General features: G+C 37.5%; 1 protein-coding gene and 1 long non-coding RNA gene across 2 annotated transcripts; one reads left to right on the plus strand and one right to left on the minus strand.

Moving 5' to 3' along the window:
- Positions 1 to 460: 460 nt before the first annotated feature.
- On the minus strand, positions 461 to 3,458 carry LOC308695779. The gene is made up of 5 exons (XR_014030737.1): positions 3,346 to 3,458; positions 2,872 to 2,993; positions 2,245 to 2,305; positions 1,919 to 1,982; positions 461 to 1,738 (listed from the first exon to the last, which is right to left on the minus strand). It is a non-coding gene; the product is annotated as an uncharacterized lncRNA (long non-coding RNA).
- A 2,085-nt stretch (positions 3,459 to 5,543) lies between these two features.
- On the plus strand, positions 5,544 to 17,350 carry pcyt1aa (phosphate cytidylyltransferase 1A, choline a). The gene is made up of 9 exons (XM_081373987.1): positions 5,544 to 5,757; positions 9,087 to 9,201; positions 9,285 to 9,384; positions 10,144 to 10,260; positions 10,371 to 10,522; positions 10,696 to 10,774; positions 12,503 to 12,645; positions 13,188 to 13,376; positions 15,998 to 17,350. Exons 2-9 carry the CDS (start codon positions 9,094 to 9,096, stop codon positions 16,232 to 16,234), a joined length of 1,125 nt encoding a protein of 374 aa, XP_081230113.1. The 5' UTR covers positions 5,544 to 5,757; positions 9,087 to 9,093; the 3' UTR covers positions 16,235 to 17,350.
- The last annotated feature ends 576 nt before the right edge of the window (positions 17,351 to 17,926 follow it).

A 17,926-nucleotide genomic window follows, 5' to 3' on the forward strand; every position in this document is an offset into this window, starting at 1 on the left:
GTCAGAATTGCGTGATATAAAGTCAGAATTCTGAGATATAAAGTCAGAATTGCGTGATATAAAGTCGCAATTGCGAGAAAAAAAGTCAGAATTCTGACTTTATAAGACGCAATTCTGACTTTATATCTCGCAATTCTGAGAAATAAAGTCAGAATTGCGAGATGTAAACTCGCAATTGTGAGATAAAAAGTCGCAATTATCTTTTAAAATGTTTTATTCAGTGGCGGAAACAAGCTTCCATAGAAACCGGTAATCGTCCTCCTATCCCTAGAAAGTATAACCCATAACTTAATCTGAACTTCAAACATCACTAAAGACAGGCATGGCTAACCATCTAGACAGGAAGGCATGTACTGTTGCTTATGAATAGCAAGATACAAATTCTGTATGCACATTTCACAACACATTGGCATGTTAAAACTTTGCATGTTAATTTCCAAAAATGAGAGACACAAAATGTCAAAATCAACATAGGTTTAATAGCATTTCAGATAGATTGAAATAAATGATAGCTCATTTGTACCATCTGTAGCTGACAAAATATTTTTCTGTATTGAAATAAGTGTGGAAAAGCTTTTTTTTTAGCTTCAAAGGGTAGTAAAAAACCAAGTAACAAAATATAACCAAGAAATATTATTTTGGGTCTGTACAGTTGCCTTAAAACATTAAAATATGAGTCTCAAATTGACCCGCGAACTTAGTAATTTACTGTGTATGTGTCAAAACACATCAATGTTGAAACTTTGCATGCGCTGACCCCGCTTTGATTTTACGTGGCCAACCACTTCACTTCGTTGCTGAGGCCCTGTCCACACGAACACGGGGATTTTCAAAACCGCAGTTTTTTGTCCACACGCAAACGCAGTATCTGGTCACTGAAACAAACTAGCTTTTTTTTTTTTTCAGGCTTCCGATTGGCCAACATGGCTTTACGGTTAGGGGTATAGATCTTATGCGCCAGAGAAACGAGGGCGCCGCCATCTTTATAATATTGTCTTTTAACTTCCGTTTTGCGGTCGCTCTGTATATTTCTATGGCATTGCTGTCCAGGAGTAATTAGCTTTTGAAGTGGATTTACTTAATGTAAAGCTAACGAAAGTTATCATGAGGACAGTAATGTTTAAAGCAGATGACTAAACAAATGTCAGTCGACCGGGAAGATTTTAAAACGAGCCGTTCGTTAATAAACACGCAAAATCGCTGTGAAAATACAGACCGGAAGTCAAAAGACAACGAGCGCAGCGCTGAAAAGGGGCGGGGCTACATAAGGTCTAGGCTATATCGCCACCTGTTGGTTTGGAATGCTCTTGACAGCACTTCATAGCGTGTTTTAGCGTTTTCATGTGGACGCAAAAAAAATTAAAACGGAGGAAAAACTGTTTATAAAAATACCAGTGTGTGTGGACTAGGCCCGAGTTGATGTTCCTAATTGCTTCCACTTTGTTATAATACCACTAATAGTTGACCGTGGAATATTTAGTAGTGAGGGAATTTCACACATGGACTTATTGCACAGGCGGCAACCTATCACGGTACCACGCTTGAATTCACTGAGCTCCTGAGAGCGACCCATTCTTCCACAGATGTGAAGCAGTCTTTATGCCTAGGTGCTTGATTTTATACAACTGTGGCCATGGAAGTGATTGGAAAACCTGAATTCAATGATTTGGAGGAGTGTCCCAATACTTTTGCCAATATAGTGCATGAAGTGCAGATACACATATAGAGAATACAGCATCTGGAAGAGAACCAAGAATCAGAGACAATTAAACCACAGAAACAAAAAGCATGAACACAAATGCTGAAAATCTTACAAATTTGCACAGTGCCTTTTACCACACAAATCATTACAAAGGAGCAAAAAATGGCAAAAGATGGAACAAATCAAGCTTTAATTTTGAGTCATTGTTAAACTCACCTCACACACCACTTGTTCTTGAATGCTGGGTAATTTACCTCCACTAGAAAGGAGAATGTAGACCCTTTATAACAGACAGGATTTAAATGATTAGCATTGCGCTTTGCATTTATGAAAAGAGACTTAATTATACATGATCAGTGTATCAATGTAAATGTCCACAAAATGAAACTCTGAAAGGCATAGATGTAAACGCCTTTCAGCAGCCATCTTGTGTGTTAATGTCTGCCCTATTTGACACCACATTCATCTGACCGGCAATGAACAGGTAACACTTTAAGGCATTTTCTTTACTCAGACATTATTTAAAGTTTATAGCTCCATACCAGGTTTCATGCAACCCTGCTCATGTTGCTGTAGCAGCCTTTTACCGCATTGGCGGTTCACCTGAAATAACAGAATATGACTGTCAAAGAATGAACACAGAATAATAGATCATAAATATAGCTCATTGTGAACACTGTTCTTGTCATAGCACAAGCAAGAGGAACAAGTGTCCTCTCATAAATTTGGCTATTTCAAGATTTATTGTGCGCCTTAGTAGACACCACATTCATGAATGTGAAAATGAATGGGCAACACAAAGGCAAGACTCTTCAAACAGCATAGAGAGCTATACAAGCTTGAAAGGACAGTTCACCCAAACATCTAAATTGTCATCATTTACTCACCTTCATGTTGTTTTAAACCTGTAAGAGTTTATTTTTTCTGCTGAAGTTTTATCTATTAAACCTTTTTTTTCTTCCATACTAAGAAAGTCAATAGGGCCCATTAACCATCTTCAAAATCTCTTCTTTTGTGTTTAGCAGAAGAAAGAAATTCATACAGATTTGGAACTTGAGGGTGAGTAAATGACAGAATTTTCATTTTTAGGTGAACTATCCCTCTAAATTTTACTTTTTTTTTTTTTTTTACAGTAAATATTTAAAATCTGCTGCAATTGAACTACTCACATTGAGCAATCTAAAATGCCACTTTACATCAAATGTAAATCCACACCTGGAGTTCAAAAGCAGTTGCTCCTGACCCTCATGGTGACATCATGTGACCGTTTTCCACGTGTTTCAACGTAATGCTGGGGGGGGAAAAGACACAAAGGACAAACAATTAAGTACAATTGCATAAACGACCACAATGACACAACGAGGGAATCCAGAATCACAATCCAAAGACGAGCTACATATTTTATCTGAATGGTTACAACTGGTCAAGGCCGAGAAACCATTTTTAAATGTAAAAACAGACATTTGTTTCCACATCTCAACTGAGAAGGAACTAAAATAAACAGGGAATATTTGAAGAACGACGACTGTGCGACAAACAATCAACAGGCTATTCCACATAAGAAAAGCTCGCTTTTCATCGTACTTCTAGAGTAAATATTTACTATAAAACCTGTCCGTATACAAATAGCATCTATCACTTACCCACATCCATCCAACTTGCAACGAAACAGCCACTTTGAGAGCGCATGATGACACCCATGTTCACTTGATCATCTCCACGTGGACACTCAACCAGAGAAAAGTCCTTCGGAAGGAAGGAAGGACCCAGTGTAGGCGACTATGAAAGTGCCTGATCGAAATTACTTAAACTTGTTTCCAGGGGGGCAGCGTTTCATATTATGTTGAAGCTTCCCCGGGCGCCGCCATTGGCTATCAGACCATCACCTACTGTTAGCATCCCATTGACTCCCATTCATTTTGGCGTCACTTTGACAGCGAATAACTTTACATCTGAGGCGTTTAAAGACTCCATTTGTCCATTATTTATTTCTAAAGAAACACGAAAATGTATAAAAGGCTCCATTACCTTGTATCTTACGTTATGGCCCCGTAGAAGCAGTTTTTGTAAAAATAGGCTAACGATTGCGTCATACCAACGCGACTCTCTGTCGCACAGTAGAGAGATTACCGTATGGACAGGAGGAGAAGCTCGCGCGCAATCGGGGGGACGCGGAGGCAAAATGACAAAATCATTAATCAGAATACTTAGCAAAAGTTTCTCCTGCTCCAGCTCATGGACACCTCCTACTCACACTCTCCGTCTCTGCAAGTTTCGGAAGGGAATGATTCAGATTTCGCTTGGCACAGCTACTAGAAGACAGACGGGTTGCTCACGTCACATCTACGTCGTCAAGCTCAGTGTGAGTCTGCGCAGTACGCTCGACCATCAGGAAGTTTGTGCTTCTAATTGACTTCACTTGCCTCCGTTGAATCCAATGGGGTCGCTGTGTCCAGTTTATATACTGTCTATGCTTGTTTCCTCAGACAACCTACAAAAAAGGTCAAAGTTGGACACACCTAACCATAGATCCTTATTACTATTTTCGACATCTTAAAAATAATACAATTGTCTAGATTACAGCTCTGCACATTGTTGACTATCTCAAACAAAGACAGTAGATCTCAAACAAAGAAGAACATCATGAGGTCCATGGTCCCTGTTAAACAATTATACAGTATATATATATATATATATATATATATATATACGTATATATATATATATATATATATACGTATATATATATATATACATATATATATATATATATATACATATATATATATATATATATATATATATATATATATATATATATATATATATATATATATACAGTATATATAGGCCTATATACATACACACACACACACACACACACACACACACACACACACACATTTAAATTATATATATATATATATATAATACTTATATATATATATATATATATATATATATATAATACTTGTATATATATATATAATACTTTTTTATATATATATATATATATAAGTATTATATATATATATAAGTATTATATATATATATATATATATATATATATATATATATATATATATAATTTAAATATTGTGTGTGTGTGTGTGTATGTACACCCTTTAGATCCTGAGCTTTCAATCATGAAGAAAAGTCCACTGAGGAGATAAAATGATACAGTAAAACATTAAAAATTTGCTTAAACTATTTTTAAAAATGAGATTTCTAACTATATGAATATATATATAAAAGGGGTAGTTCACCCCGAAATGAAACCTTACCCTCATGTCGCACTGCATAAAATAATACATTTTGAGAAATGTATGTTTTGGTTGTGAAAGAAAGTCATAAAGGTGGAACAACACGAGGAGTAAATTATGACATAATTTAAAAAATGTCCCTTTAAGTAAAAATGGAAAAGCATTATATAAAGTGACTAAGAAAATCTAGTACTTTGGTGTACTGGGTTTGCTGAGAGTTAGGGATAGGAGGTCCAACCCTTGCTTTAGGTCAAACTAAGAGAAACATAAATTCTATCAAGTATGTGCAGTTTTACCAGCAAAGTATTTATTTAACAAAATTAACGCGTTATGCATTTGTAATAATAACACCGCATAGCAAGTCTTCAAACTTGCGGTGACGATGGTGGGACTTTTATTTTAGGGATGGCCCTGAGGATGGTCGTTTGACCGAAAGCTTGGCTATTAAATTTGCTGAAAGGATTCAAGTGTGCAGACAGTTTTATTTATTTTTTGAGATCTTCAGTTTTGTTTGTCTGGCACCTTGTTGTTCGTGAGTGCGGTGTTACTCCTTCAAAGGGACTTTTATTTTAAAAATCATCATGATTTTTGCTGCCATCTTGGAGCTGAATAAAGTTGATCCCAGTCTCTTTTGTGGTTTCTGTCAAATCGGAAGGTCTGAGATCACTAAATAGACATTTAAACCGACACTTCCGACTCCTGTCAGACTTCGACCTGAGGAAACACATTAACCTAAACCTTCAAGCACCCGTTTAACACCATCCGAGCTCACAACGGCATTAAAGCACAAGGGTAAGCAGCTAATGCGTCTTCATGTCCGTATTATATATGTGTCCTAAAGATAGTCAGCAAGAACCAGCTAGTGTTTCGAGCTGCTTGACATACGTGTCGTGTTGTCTCACCAGCTCAAGGCATGGTATTTATCTATTATATTATATATATTATTATCTATTATATCTAAGTTTGCTCTCTATTGAAATAGTTACACTGCTGTCACTTTTAGAGACACTCCCACTGTTAATTCACCCTGTGTCATAGACCCACCTCCCATATTTTGTTATAATATGTCAGAGGTCCTAAACTTGAAATCCAGAAACTTGCTACGTTTTGTTTGGTAGGAATGTGGAGCATTATTACGGTTGCCCTTGTCTCTGAACTGATTACTAATGTTACATCTTCAAAAAATAGTATGCATCCTTGTGCATCTGGGATTGTACAGCTCAGATGAGGAATCATTCAGACTCTGTGCTCTTAGATAAGAGACTGAAATAGAGGGATTGTGTCTGTATTATAGCCTAGCCTACTGGACTGTCTACGTCTCCTTGTCGTCCTTATGCAAATGTGGACTCTGAAACACGATCTTGCCATAGTTTAGTTTGTTTATCAGTGCCAGATCTCTAAGCAGTGTCATATATATATATATATATATATAGCCTAGTTGATCTGTCAATTATGAGTGAGTCTGTCAGTATACAGTGGATGTAATGTTGTGTCCGGGTCACATTCCTCCCCTTTAGCTTCATTCACTCCTGCATTCATCCAGATAAGACTCAAGGCTTTGTGTTTAGATAAAGGAATGATTGGAATGAGGAAGGATTCAGCCAAGGTTTCCATAGGCTCTTTCTGGACATAACAAACAAGTTGCTGATGACCCTTATTTATTCTCAGTTTATGTTTTAATATAATATGTTAAGTAATATATATATATATATATAAAAAAAATCATATTATGATTTTTTCCACTCATGATGTAATTATGTGAAGTTTTGACTGTACATGATAAACCATTATCATATTATCAATATCAACCAATATTAATTTCTGACTTTTTTTTTTTTCTGGTACAGTTTTGGATTTTCATGAAGAAATATCTTATTTCAGCTTACAATCAAAGAAAAATGCATAAAGATATATTTTGCGTTAATTTTTTAAAGTTGGCATGAAATGAAAATTCACTTTTTATTGATCTTATTGTTAACAATTAATCCACGCATATGTTCAATTTCAATTTCTTCTTCTTTTTTGTAATTCTGAATAAAAATGTCATAAATCTTCAGATTAAACAACAGACTTCTCTCCGGTGATCAGGATTGCCAGGTCTGCGTAACAAAACTAGCCCAATGGCCAATTAAAAGTAGGCAAAAGTAGCCCAGTGACCATATCGCAAATATCAAAACTCAAAACATGCACTTTCCGTAGTACCTATTTTACAGTCACTTTTAGGCAAATTGAAAACCACTACATCATAGTGATCCTAATCACAGCTCAAAAGCTCCCTAAATATGGCCCTCCTTCACAAAACATCCAGCACAGTTTTATCACTGGAGGAATATAAAATATTTCAAAGTGGTGCTGTCACGGTTCCTCGATTAAATTCGAGTATTCCATTTAAAAAAAATCCTCTGGCAATTTAAAAGTGTCGATTAACTGGCAAAATACCAGAAGTGGTTCATTCTATGGACCTATTACCTATTAGACCGAAGGCTGCATGATATATCATATATAAAACCTTTTTAAAAATCATAATACAGGATATTGTGAAATCACAAAGGCTGTGATTCAGTTAAATAAATATGTGGGTTTCAGAGTGAACGTTTTAAAGGGGTCATATAATGGTACATGCACTTTTACAAGTTGATTGCACTGAAATGTCTGTTGGCAGTGCCTGTACACAACCATCCTATCATGATAAAAATCCATCCAGTGGTTTTGTTTTAATCTCCTTATATGTTTGACCCTCTCTGAAATCAAGCCGTTCGATATTGTGACGTCATAAGATCGTACGCCCCTCCCGCTATTGTGATTGACAGCCGTGTTTCAACACAAGACCCGCCCTGAGCGAGCTGTGACAGCCGTCGTCATAGTAGTCCGCCATTGTTGATATGCTGGAGGAGAATGGCGTCTAAGCGATTGTGGTGTTCTGTTCTTAGATGTAATAAGGAACACAGCAGTCATTTTACTGTTTCGAAATCCGAGCCGTTGAAGAAGCAGTGGCTGAGTTTTGTTTTTGAAGGGATATGCCCAAAGGATTGACGCGGGGATTCCCTCACTGGGATTCCCCACGATCGTCTGTGCTTTCATGTTTGCGCGAATCATTTCACACCAGACAGCTTTACACACGAGAAAAACGGATCGGTACCAACGTGTTCCTGCTGAACCTCCAGAAGATGTGAGTGTAATGTTTTATTAACCTTTATATTAGTATTTATATTAATCTTTGCGAAATTTGCAAACCTTGCTGCAGGCTTCACGATGAATGCGTCTAAGGTTTACACTCAGGGTACATTACGGCATGTTTTCTATGTACGACGTTCTCAATATAATTCATAATCCCACGTTTATAACGAATAACACGTGGTTATTGTGTTAGATACGGTCAGAGAATGTCTAATACGGTGTACCCACAGAACAGAGGGGCGGGGTGAGCAAAGCTCATTATCATTTAAAGACACATGCACTGAAACGGCGTGCTGAAAACAGAGCTGTTTTTGACCAGGTAAAATTAGTGTTTTCTTACAATACTAATGAGAATTTTTAATTAAAGTATATTACAAACTTTTAATTTAGACCCTAAAGAATCATATTAGCTTGTACAAAAATGGCATTATATGACCCCTTTAATGATTTACAGGTTACATGTTTCTTCCATCGTCTCAGAGCGGCTCCGTTCACAGTAATAGTACAAGTATCTATACAGTACAATACTAAGAGTGGCGGTAGATCCACTCGGGAAATTATTTAGCCTACTTTTAAAATAGGCTTTATTTTCTTCGTACAGTATATAATTTCTCATCTCATCTAAAAAATATTGGACTAGGACATGTTCTTGGCAGGTTTAATTTGATTCACCCCTTTAGCCTGTCCTGTGAAGATCAGAAAGACATCTGCACATTTATCTTCAACTGAATAGTTTGCACCACAGCCAACTTTCCTGACACATATTTAATCTTTCCTGCTGCTCAGTGTTATGAAATACTCTTTCCAAACATCTGGGCTGGGGTTATACTGCTATTGATTTCTGTATTTTGCTTGTGTCACAAGGAACTTCCCATATTGAATGCAACTAAATGCCTTTTAATTGGTATCATCATTCCTTTTGTTTTCTCCATAACATTTCACAGAGCCTGAATGGAGGCGCACGGTTCAGCACGATTGTCCAGGAAGAGAAAGAGAGAAGGTTCAAATGGAGAGGCGGAGGAGGGCGAGAAACCCCTGAAGTTAAAACGATGCACAGTGGTGAGTGAGATAACGGTGTAAGTGTGTGTACAGATGAGAGATGGTATTTGAGACCAAAGGCTGTGGTGCTTCTTGCCCCTCAGGGTCTGAAATACCCGGCTCCGTATGCAGATCAGCTCGAGTCAATGGAAGAAAAGCCATATAAGCGCGTCACCATGGAGGAAGCTCGCAGAGGCACTCCACGTAAGATATGTGCCCTCTGTAGTGAACTCCTCCCACACACACATTCAGATATACACGTGTCAGGTGTTACTTCCATTCATTGACTGTATGACTGTATTTAGGCTGATTCATTGGCCATTATGTACGATTATGGCCAGGAATGTTTTTCATCATTTCAACATTGGAATTAAGGCATCTTTCGGTATCAACACTTGTATTTCTTTAACAAAAACAGAAAAGCTAAAAAAAACCATAGCACAGACCCACTCCTTGATTTAATATTTGCTATTACAACCTTTAGACGACATAACTGTAATTAAGTGCCTGTTTTAAAAGTTCATGACATTCCTTCACCTCTCTAATGGCATTTTGGCCCACAAAAAAACATTTCTTATTATTATCAATGGTGAAAACAGTTTTTAAAAAGCTAAAAGTTTGTGGAAACTGAAACATTTTTTGTGATTCTTTGATAAATAGAAAGTTCAAAAGCATTTATTTGAAATATAAATCTTTTGTAACATCATACATTTATTTACTGTCACTTTTGATCAATTTAATACATTCTTCCTTGCTGAATAAAAGTATTAATTTCTTTAAAAAAAAAACTTTCTCCAAATTTTTTAATGGTAGTGTGTGTGTATTTAAAACATTTCGTCAAATTCTAAAGCACAGTCTTCCTCTCATTTAACCATTACACTACTGACATGTAAGGTCATATGTGTCTAAATTAAGTAGCTCCCTTGATCCCATGAAAGCTGATGTTCTTCTTTTTGTTTTCAGCCGACAGGCCTGTGCGTGTGTACGCTGATGGTATCTTCGACATGTTCCACTCAGGACATGCACGTGCTCTCATGCAGGCTAAATGCCTATTTCCAAACACGCACCTTATTGTAGGTGGTAAGTAATCCTGGGATTCAGTATTTGGAGTGTTAATCATTCTGTTCATTTAGCACAGAGTCCATCTTAATGTCAGTGCTGTATTTAGCGCCTCTCTTACCTCTCTGCAGTGTGTAGTGATGACCTCACACACGAGTTAAAGGGCTTCACCGTCATGAATGAGGATGAACGCTATGACGCGATAAGTCACTGTCGCTATGTGGACGAGGTGGTCCGGAATGCTCCATGGACTCTCACGCCCGAGTTCCTCACCAAGCATCGGGTAAGACGAGAGAGAACTGAACTGTAGTATAATATGACACTCAAAGCAATGTTATATACTTTCATTTGCTCTGTAGTGTTTTGTTGGAGGATGAAAGTAAAATGGTAACCAAGCCTTGAGCCATTTATTTGTTCCCTTTTTTTAATTAAAGACTGTTTCTTTTGATACCTCAGATTGACTTTGTGGCCCATGATGATATCCCATATTCCTCAGCTGACAGTGATGATGTTTACAAGCACATCAAAGAAGCAGGTAATTATAACAGCCTCGGAAATTGCTATGGAAGTTTGTTTCTGCAACTGAATAAAAAAATAAAAAAGGTAATTGCGACTTTTTATCTCACAATTCTGACTTTTTTCTCACAATTGCTATTTTACACCTCGCAATTCTGACTTTTTTCTTAGAATTGCGTAATATAAATTCGCATTTGCAAGGATAAAAGTCAGAATTGCGGGGAAAAAGTCAGAATTGCGAGAAGAAAAGTCGATATTGCAAGAAGAAAGTCAGAATTGCAAGGGGAAAAGTCAGAATTGTGAGGAAAAAAGTCAGAATTGCAAGAAGAAAGTCAGAATTGCGAGGGGAAAAGTCAGAATTGTGAGGAAAAAAGTCAGAATTGCAAGAAGAAAGTCAGAATTGTGAGGGGAAAAGTCAGAATTGTGAGGAAAAAAGTCAGAATTGCAAGAAGAAAGTCAGAATTGCGAGGGGAAAAGTCCGAATTGCAAGAAGAAAGTCAGAATTGCGAGGAAAAAAGTCAGAATTGCAAGAAGAAAGTCAGAATTGCGAGGGGAAAAGTCAATATTGCGAGAGAAAATGAAAAATGTCAAGATAATAAGTCAGAATTGCGAGAAGAAAAAGTTGGAATTGCGACAAGAAAAGTCAGAATTGTGAGAGAAAAAAAATTACGAGGGGGGAAAAAGTCTGAAATGCGAGGGGGGGAAAAAGTCTGAATTACCAAAAAAAAAATTTCGCAATTGCAAGTTTACATCGGTCAAATCTAACTTTTTTCTTACTGTGCGTTCACACCACCGCCGGCGAGACAGCGGCAAAATTCGCTCTCGCCGCCCTGCCAACGACGCCGTAGAAAGATTCGTGGACGCTCTGATGTAGATCGATTGCTTGGTCTTTTTTTTTTTTACTTTATTTAAAGGGGCTGCAAAGCAAACAAGCATGTTGATCATTATTTGTGCAGGCTGACCAATTAGGGTACAAGTTAACCTCATGGAATCTTTTAAATGTGAAAGTAAGAAATTGATCGATGGAAAGAACTTAACAATTATAATGACATAGTTGCTAACGAATTAAACCAATTAAAAGCCATTTGTGTGGTGTGACTTTTGTGTTCATGGTTAAGTGCTAATCTAATTTGCATTCCTGCTGAAAAACAAGCGTTCTAGCGCAAAAATGTTGCCTATAAATAGTGTTGTTCTCCTTCTTATCAAATTCACATGATCAACCTCTCCTCTATTTTGCTTGGGAACTAATGTGGTCGGAACCAAAGTTTACTGCGTTCTCTGGAATCCTCTCAAGTGGAGAACTCCGATTGGTTGCCACCGGTTGCCGCCAAACCACGTTATAACTCATAACCATAAAGTTGACCTGACTTCAACTCTACACGCCACTCTCGCCATTGAAGACGCGCCGCGCCGCCCTCGCCGGAGCTCGCCGCCAATTTGTGATATAAATGCGCAATTGCGAGGGGAAAAAACTCAGAAATGCAGGGGGGGAAAAAGTCAGAAATGCGAGGGAAAAAAAATCGCAATTATGTTTTACATTCTTTTTATTCCATGGTGGGAACAAGGTACCATAGATTTATGTGTTTTGATTTAGAAATCAATCTCTGCGTCTAAAATTTCAGAGTATGAATTATAACCAATATAGAACTTACCAATTAAATATAAGACCATTTAGCTTCTATCCAAAGCAACTTACAATATAATTTTTATCTTTAAAACAGTTTCTTTTTATTTTGGGCTTCCACAGGAATGTTCGCACCAACCCAACGAACAGAGGGTATTTCCACCTCTGACATCATCACACGCATCGTACGAGATTATGACGTGTACGTCAGACGGAATCTACAACGCGGCTACACCGCGAAAGAGCTTAACGTCAGCTTCATCAATGTGAGCGCTCTTTCATCATATGGGTTTGTTTACTGGTTGAGCTTAATCTCAAGATGCCAGAAATTAAATTTGCTTAGTCAATCTACTCTACAGCTTCCTGCTCAGTTTTTATTTTATTTTATTTCCATGTAATGGAAGTCAATGGGGTCCAATGTTGTTTGGACCACGGCCTTCTTAAATATATTTTCTTATATCTTTGTGTTTCGCAGAAGAAAGATTAAATTATGACAGAAATCTAATTTTTGGGTGAACTATCCATTTGAAGCATTTACTCTCGACCTTTCTTTCAACTCTATTTTTATTTACAGGAGTGGCAATATATTCAGTTAAAGGTATAGCGGAGGATCTTTCCGAATTTTAGATTAGACCCGCCCTCTCCACTTTTTGAAAAGTTTGATTGATTCACCAGAATGATTGACAATTAGGAGGACCAATAGTATAGGCTATCCACCCAGAAAGTAAAAAATCCTCCGCTATACCTTTTAGAAATTGTAAATAATTCTATTCCATAATTCAAATTGTGCCTCATTTCCGACACTCAGGAAAAGAAGTACAACCTTCAGGAGCGTGTGGACAAGGTGAAGAAGAAAGTGAAGGACGTGGAGGAGAAGAGTAAAGAGTTTGTGCAGAAGGTGGAGGAGAAAAGCATCGACTTGATCCAGAAATGGGAAGAGAAGTCCCGCGAGTTCATCGGCAACTTCCTTCAGATGTTTGGACCGGAGGGAGCGTTGGTGAGTATCTTTTTAAAAAATAGTGTCCCAAAACTTCTAAGTCAGCGTCCATTCTAGCATCCACTGCAAGCCACTCAGAATACCACTACTGACATAAAGCACATGAGGGACACGACTTTGAGTTTGAGGTCAGCATGTTGTTATGCTAATGATGCAATATTCTTTGAAGCATTTTAGGTGAAATAGTGTATTTTTAATAATAAATATAGCTGCAAGTGGCAATTATCGGTGTCCAAGCACCAATAGCTTATGCAGATATTAGCTGTAATGTTGGTTTGGTCTTCCTGAAATGCATGAGCCATAGTCTGTCATCAGAATGTTTTGGTATAATGACCTTTCAGAAGTGTCTCACATTACTGCGTGTCTCAAACAACAGCATCTAAACACAAGATAACATGTCAGAGTTTATTGAGTTTTTGGCGCTTTAGGACACAAGTCATTTATGATGTCGGAAAATCCCAGATTTCAGCAACTTCTATTTTTATTACAGATACTTTGTGCCAGTTTCCCAAAAAGTGATGAATTTGTTCTCTTGAACACGACAAGGAAACGCTGCTTGCTTTATTTGCCAATGGTTTATGCAATTTCCAATTTTGTGCACAAGTTAAATATGCCACTTTAGATGGAAACATAGCTAGTCTTGAATCTCCACTGATAATCTAACTTAGGTTTGATAAGGCAGCTTACGAAAAAACAAATACTCACTTTTTCACCATCCTGGTTGAGAATGACTGTTTAAAGGAGCTGTATGTAAGAAATCTATTTCAATTAATCATAAAATGACCCTGATGTGTCACCAGACATTAAGAAATCATGTTCATTTCAAATACTTATATCACTGACAACAGTAGCATGGCTAGGATATTGTCATTTAAAAAGTGGACTTGCAGCCCTCAACTGATGTTGATGTTGTCATTTTGTGTTTTGGCCTGATGCGCCTCCCTCCACCTATCGACCAATCACGAAGTCAGTAGTGTTTCGGGATCCGGGTTGCCAGCTCTGCTCTTACCTACCCTAACTCTAGTCGGATAAACATGTCTAACGTTACTAAATCAAAAAGACCTTGTTATAATTCAGAAATTTGTCGTGACAAAGTGAAATTTGTCGCAACGTTGCTAATTTCCTCCTGGACAGGTAAGATTCATCTATGCTTGGCTAACTTGTACATGATGTCAATGGACATTTCATATATTCATGACAGTCGAACAAAGTTATGCATGTTCGTGCAAAGTAACGTAACATTAGCTCACATGGACGTATTAGCAATGCATTATGGAGCCCGTTTCTCTGTCATTATGCGGAGACGCTGAGGAAAACAACAGAGACAGAAGCCTAACTTTACCTCAGAAAAAAAAAAAAGATTCGTCATTCGTTCTTCACGTACAGTATATCGTGGACTAAGTTACTAGGGTTGCCAACTGTCCCGAATTAGGTGGGACGTCCCGTATTTTGGGCCTAATATATTTGTCCCGTGCGTGACCTCCCATGTCCCGTTTTTTGACAAGCTGATCTAACCACTGACTGATACAATAGTAACAGCAGCAGTGCTGACCACTGAGAATGATCACCGACACCTGTCATCATCATCCAATCACAGTTTTTTTTAATCACTGTTTTTAGACAAATCATTGTTTGATTTGCGAACATAATCCTCTGCTGTCTGGTTGCTTCCGCTTCAAGCCGGACTCGTCTCGCGCTAACGGTAATAACCTTTTACTGTCCACGTTTTGATTTCGGCAAAACAATTCTGGCGAATGCAAACAACGTGATTATTGTTCATGAGTCTAACATCCAGCCACGCAAGAAAACATGTAATCTACCTGAAGGAATAATATGCTCAAAAAACATTTCTGATTATTAATAATGTAAAAAAAAGCCTTAGAAAGTAAATAGAAAGCTTTTGTAACATTATAAATGCCTTTACTGTCACTTTTGATTAATGTAATGCATCCTTGCTGAATAAAAGTAGGCAAATACTTTCTTTAAATTTTTTTTTTCCAAAAAAATAATCTACTAAACTTTTAAACTGTAAGCCTATATAATGTTAAAAAGCTTTCTATTTTAGATAAATGCTGCTATTTTGAATGATGGTTTGTTTGTAATGTGATTTTTTTTTTATGTATGACTTTTTGTATTTTATGTATGAATTAAATACATAAATAGGTAAAGCAATACAAATGTGTTCATGTCTGATAACCTTTTAAACACATATTTAACTGCAGACACTGAAATGATGTACAGTTTTGAGTGTCCCTCATTTTCCTATAAATAACCACGATTGTCCTGTATTTTCCTTTTCTGAAGTTGGCAACCCTATAAGTTACACATGCTGCAAGTTGACCTGTATGACCATTGAAGCAGCCTACGTTTCTGCTGAATCCTGCAGCTTATCTGGCAACCTCGAGTCAGGGGGGAGGGGGAGGGGATACACCTCTCTACAGTATTTTTAAAGTGATTGCAGTACCAGTTTTGGCCACAATGCTACATACAGCTCCTTTAAACTCACGAATAGATGAGCGGAGAAGCCATCGTGGTCTCCATTGGGATCAGTTTCATCACAAATATCCATGGCTCCACTCAAGGTCTCTTATCGGCTATGTGTTGGTCTTCCTCTCTAACAGAAGCACATGCTGAAGGAAGGGAAAGGTCGAATGCTTCAGGCCATCAGTCCGAGGCAGAGTCCCAGCAGCAGTCCCACACGTGAGCGTTCCCCTTCTCCAACCTTCCGTCTGCCCTTCTTCACCAAGACCTCCCCGTCCTCCTCACCCTCCTCACATCACAGCAGCGCCCTGTCCGGCTACACCTACGCCGCCCGCAAACAGGCCATCAGCGAAGACGAGGAGGACGACGAAGATTAGATTGCCACAGCACACCACGCGTCTGTCTTCCAAGACTGGCAATCGAACTTCAGAAACGAAGCAATCCTTATAGAATCCATCAGTTTCGCACACGGTATTATTAAAAAAAGATATGAAGGTTTAAAATGGAGCGAAGTGTAGAACGTAGTGACTGTTGGGTCAGTTCAGACTTGTGGAGGTTTTAAAAATCGCTGTCAGCGATGGGATGCGAGTATTCAGACTTCAGCGTCTCGTTTTGATTCATGCGGGATTGTTTTCGAATGAGTGCACATGGTATTAATGCGTTTCAGTTTTAATGATTTTAATGTTCATATGAATCGTATCATAATATATAATTGTTAGACATCTAATAGGTCACGTGTCTCTTGGAACGGACGAGATTGGCTTGTAACGTTGAAAACACTGTAACTAAGATAAATGCAGTTATCTATAGGAAAAGAGCTTAAAAAAATATGAAAACTGTTATTTGTCCATATCACAAGGCACATAATCAGTGTTGTCATGGTTAATAGTTCTAAAAATGTGTTGAATAGCTAAAATACGCCAATATTACCAAGGCACCTCAAGCATGACCGTTGGGAAAGTGAGGTAGTAACTGTACCATCAATGCATAAAGAAGCACGACATAATTGAATTGGTCTCCCTATGCTCCGCTCATCTACTTGAATTTGGTGTGTCATGCTTTAGTACAGGTCATGATTCCAAATTTAAACACTATTTAAAAAATGTATGCTTTACATAAAAAAAAGTTGTCAAACTTTTTTAAGAAAGTGAAGCAAATCACTGTTTTTCTATCATTTAGTCACCGCACAATGCCGTTTATCTTTCACTGTGATTGTTCTCGTGGAGCTCTTAAGAATCGTCCTAAAACTAAGGCTAAAGGGCTTGTTTTCCACGTTCAGTTTAGATGAGCTTTGGACTTGATCATTTCTTAAGTTCTGCAAGTGAAACCAACTGAGCTGTCGATAATGAATTAATTGTTAATCAATGAAACCACTTGAAAGGAATATTCTGGGTTAAATACAACCTAAACTCAACAGTTGCTGTCCGGTATGATAGAAAATAATTTTGCTTTGGTATAATTTTTTTTTTTTTTTTTTTTTACGAAAGCGTTACACACAATGAAAGGCTATAAAGCAATCATTGGTTTAAGTGTGTAATTGTCATTTTTTTACGGAGTCCTACACTTGACATGACAAAAAATATATATAAACGTGGCCACGAATATAGAATTCGTTCTCTCATTTTTGTAAATCGTGGCGACATTGAAATAATTTTGATTCATTTTGATTTAACTAAACGAAGGAAATGAATTATTACAACATGCCGTTGGAATGGAAAGTCGTTGGAATGAATTAATTCGTGGCCACGATATATATATATAAAATTATTTTTATTTTTTTTGCATGAAGTGCAGCCTTTGTTTTTGTTTTCTTTACCAGTTGAGGGACAAAATGTTCTTTGGTCAATGACAGCATGACATCTTGCGCTTAACTTGTATTTAACCCTCAACATTAACTTTGAATAGTTTTGTCAACTTTTTATGTACATCTATGGATATGCAATTGTCAGTTTTAGACAGTATGTTTAAATTGAGATTGTACCACTAGTGATCATATACATTTTTTGTTGTCTCGTTTCATAATTTGACAAGAGGCAGAGGCTCATCAAACTGGAGCTGTCCAGACTTGC

The sequence above is a fragment of the Scardinius erythrophthalmus genome, assembly GCF_964197995.2.
Source record: "Scardinius erythrophthalmus genome assembly, chromosome: 9".
NCBI classification, from domain to species: Eukaryota; Metazoa; Chordata; class Actinopteri; order Cypriniformes; family Leuciscidae; genus Scardinius; species Scardinius erythrophthalmus.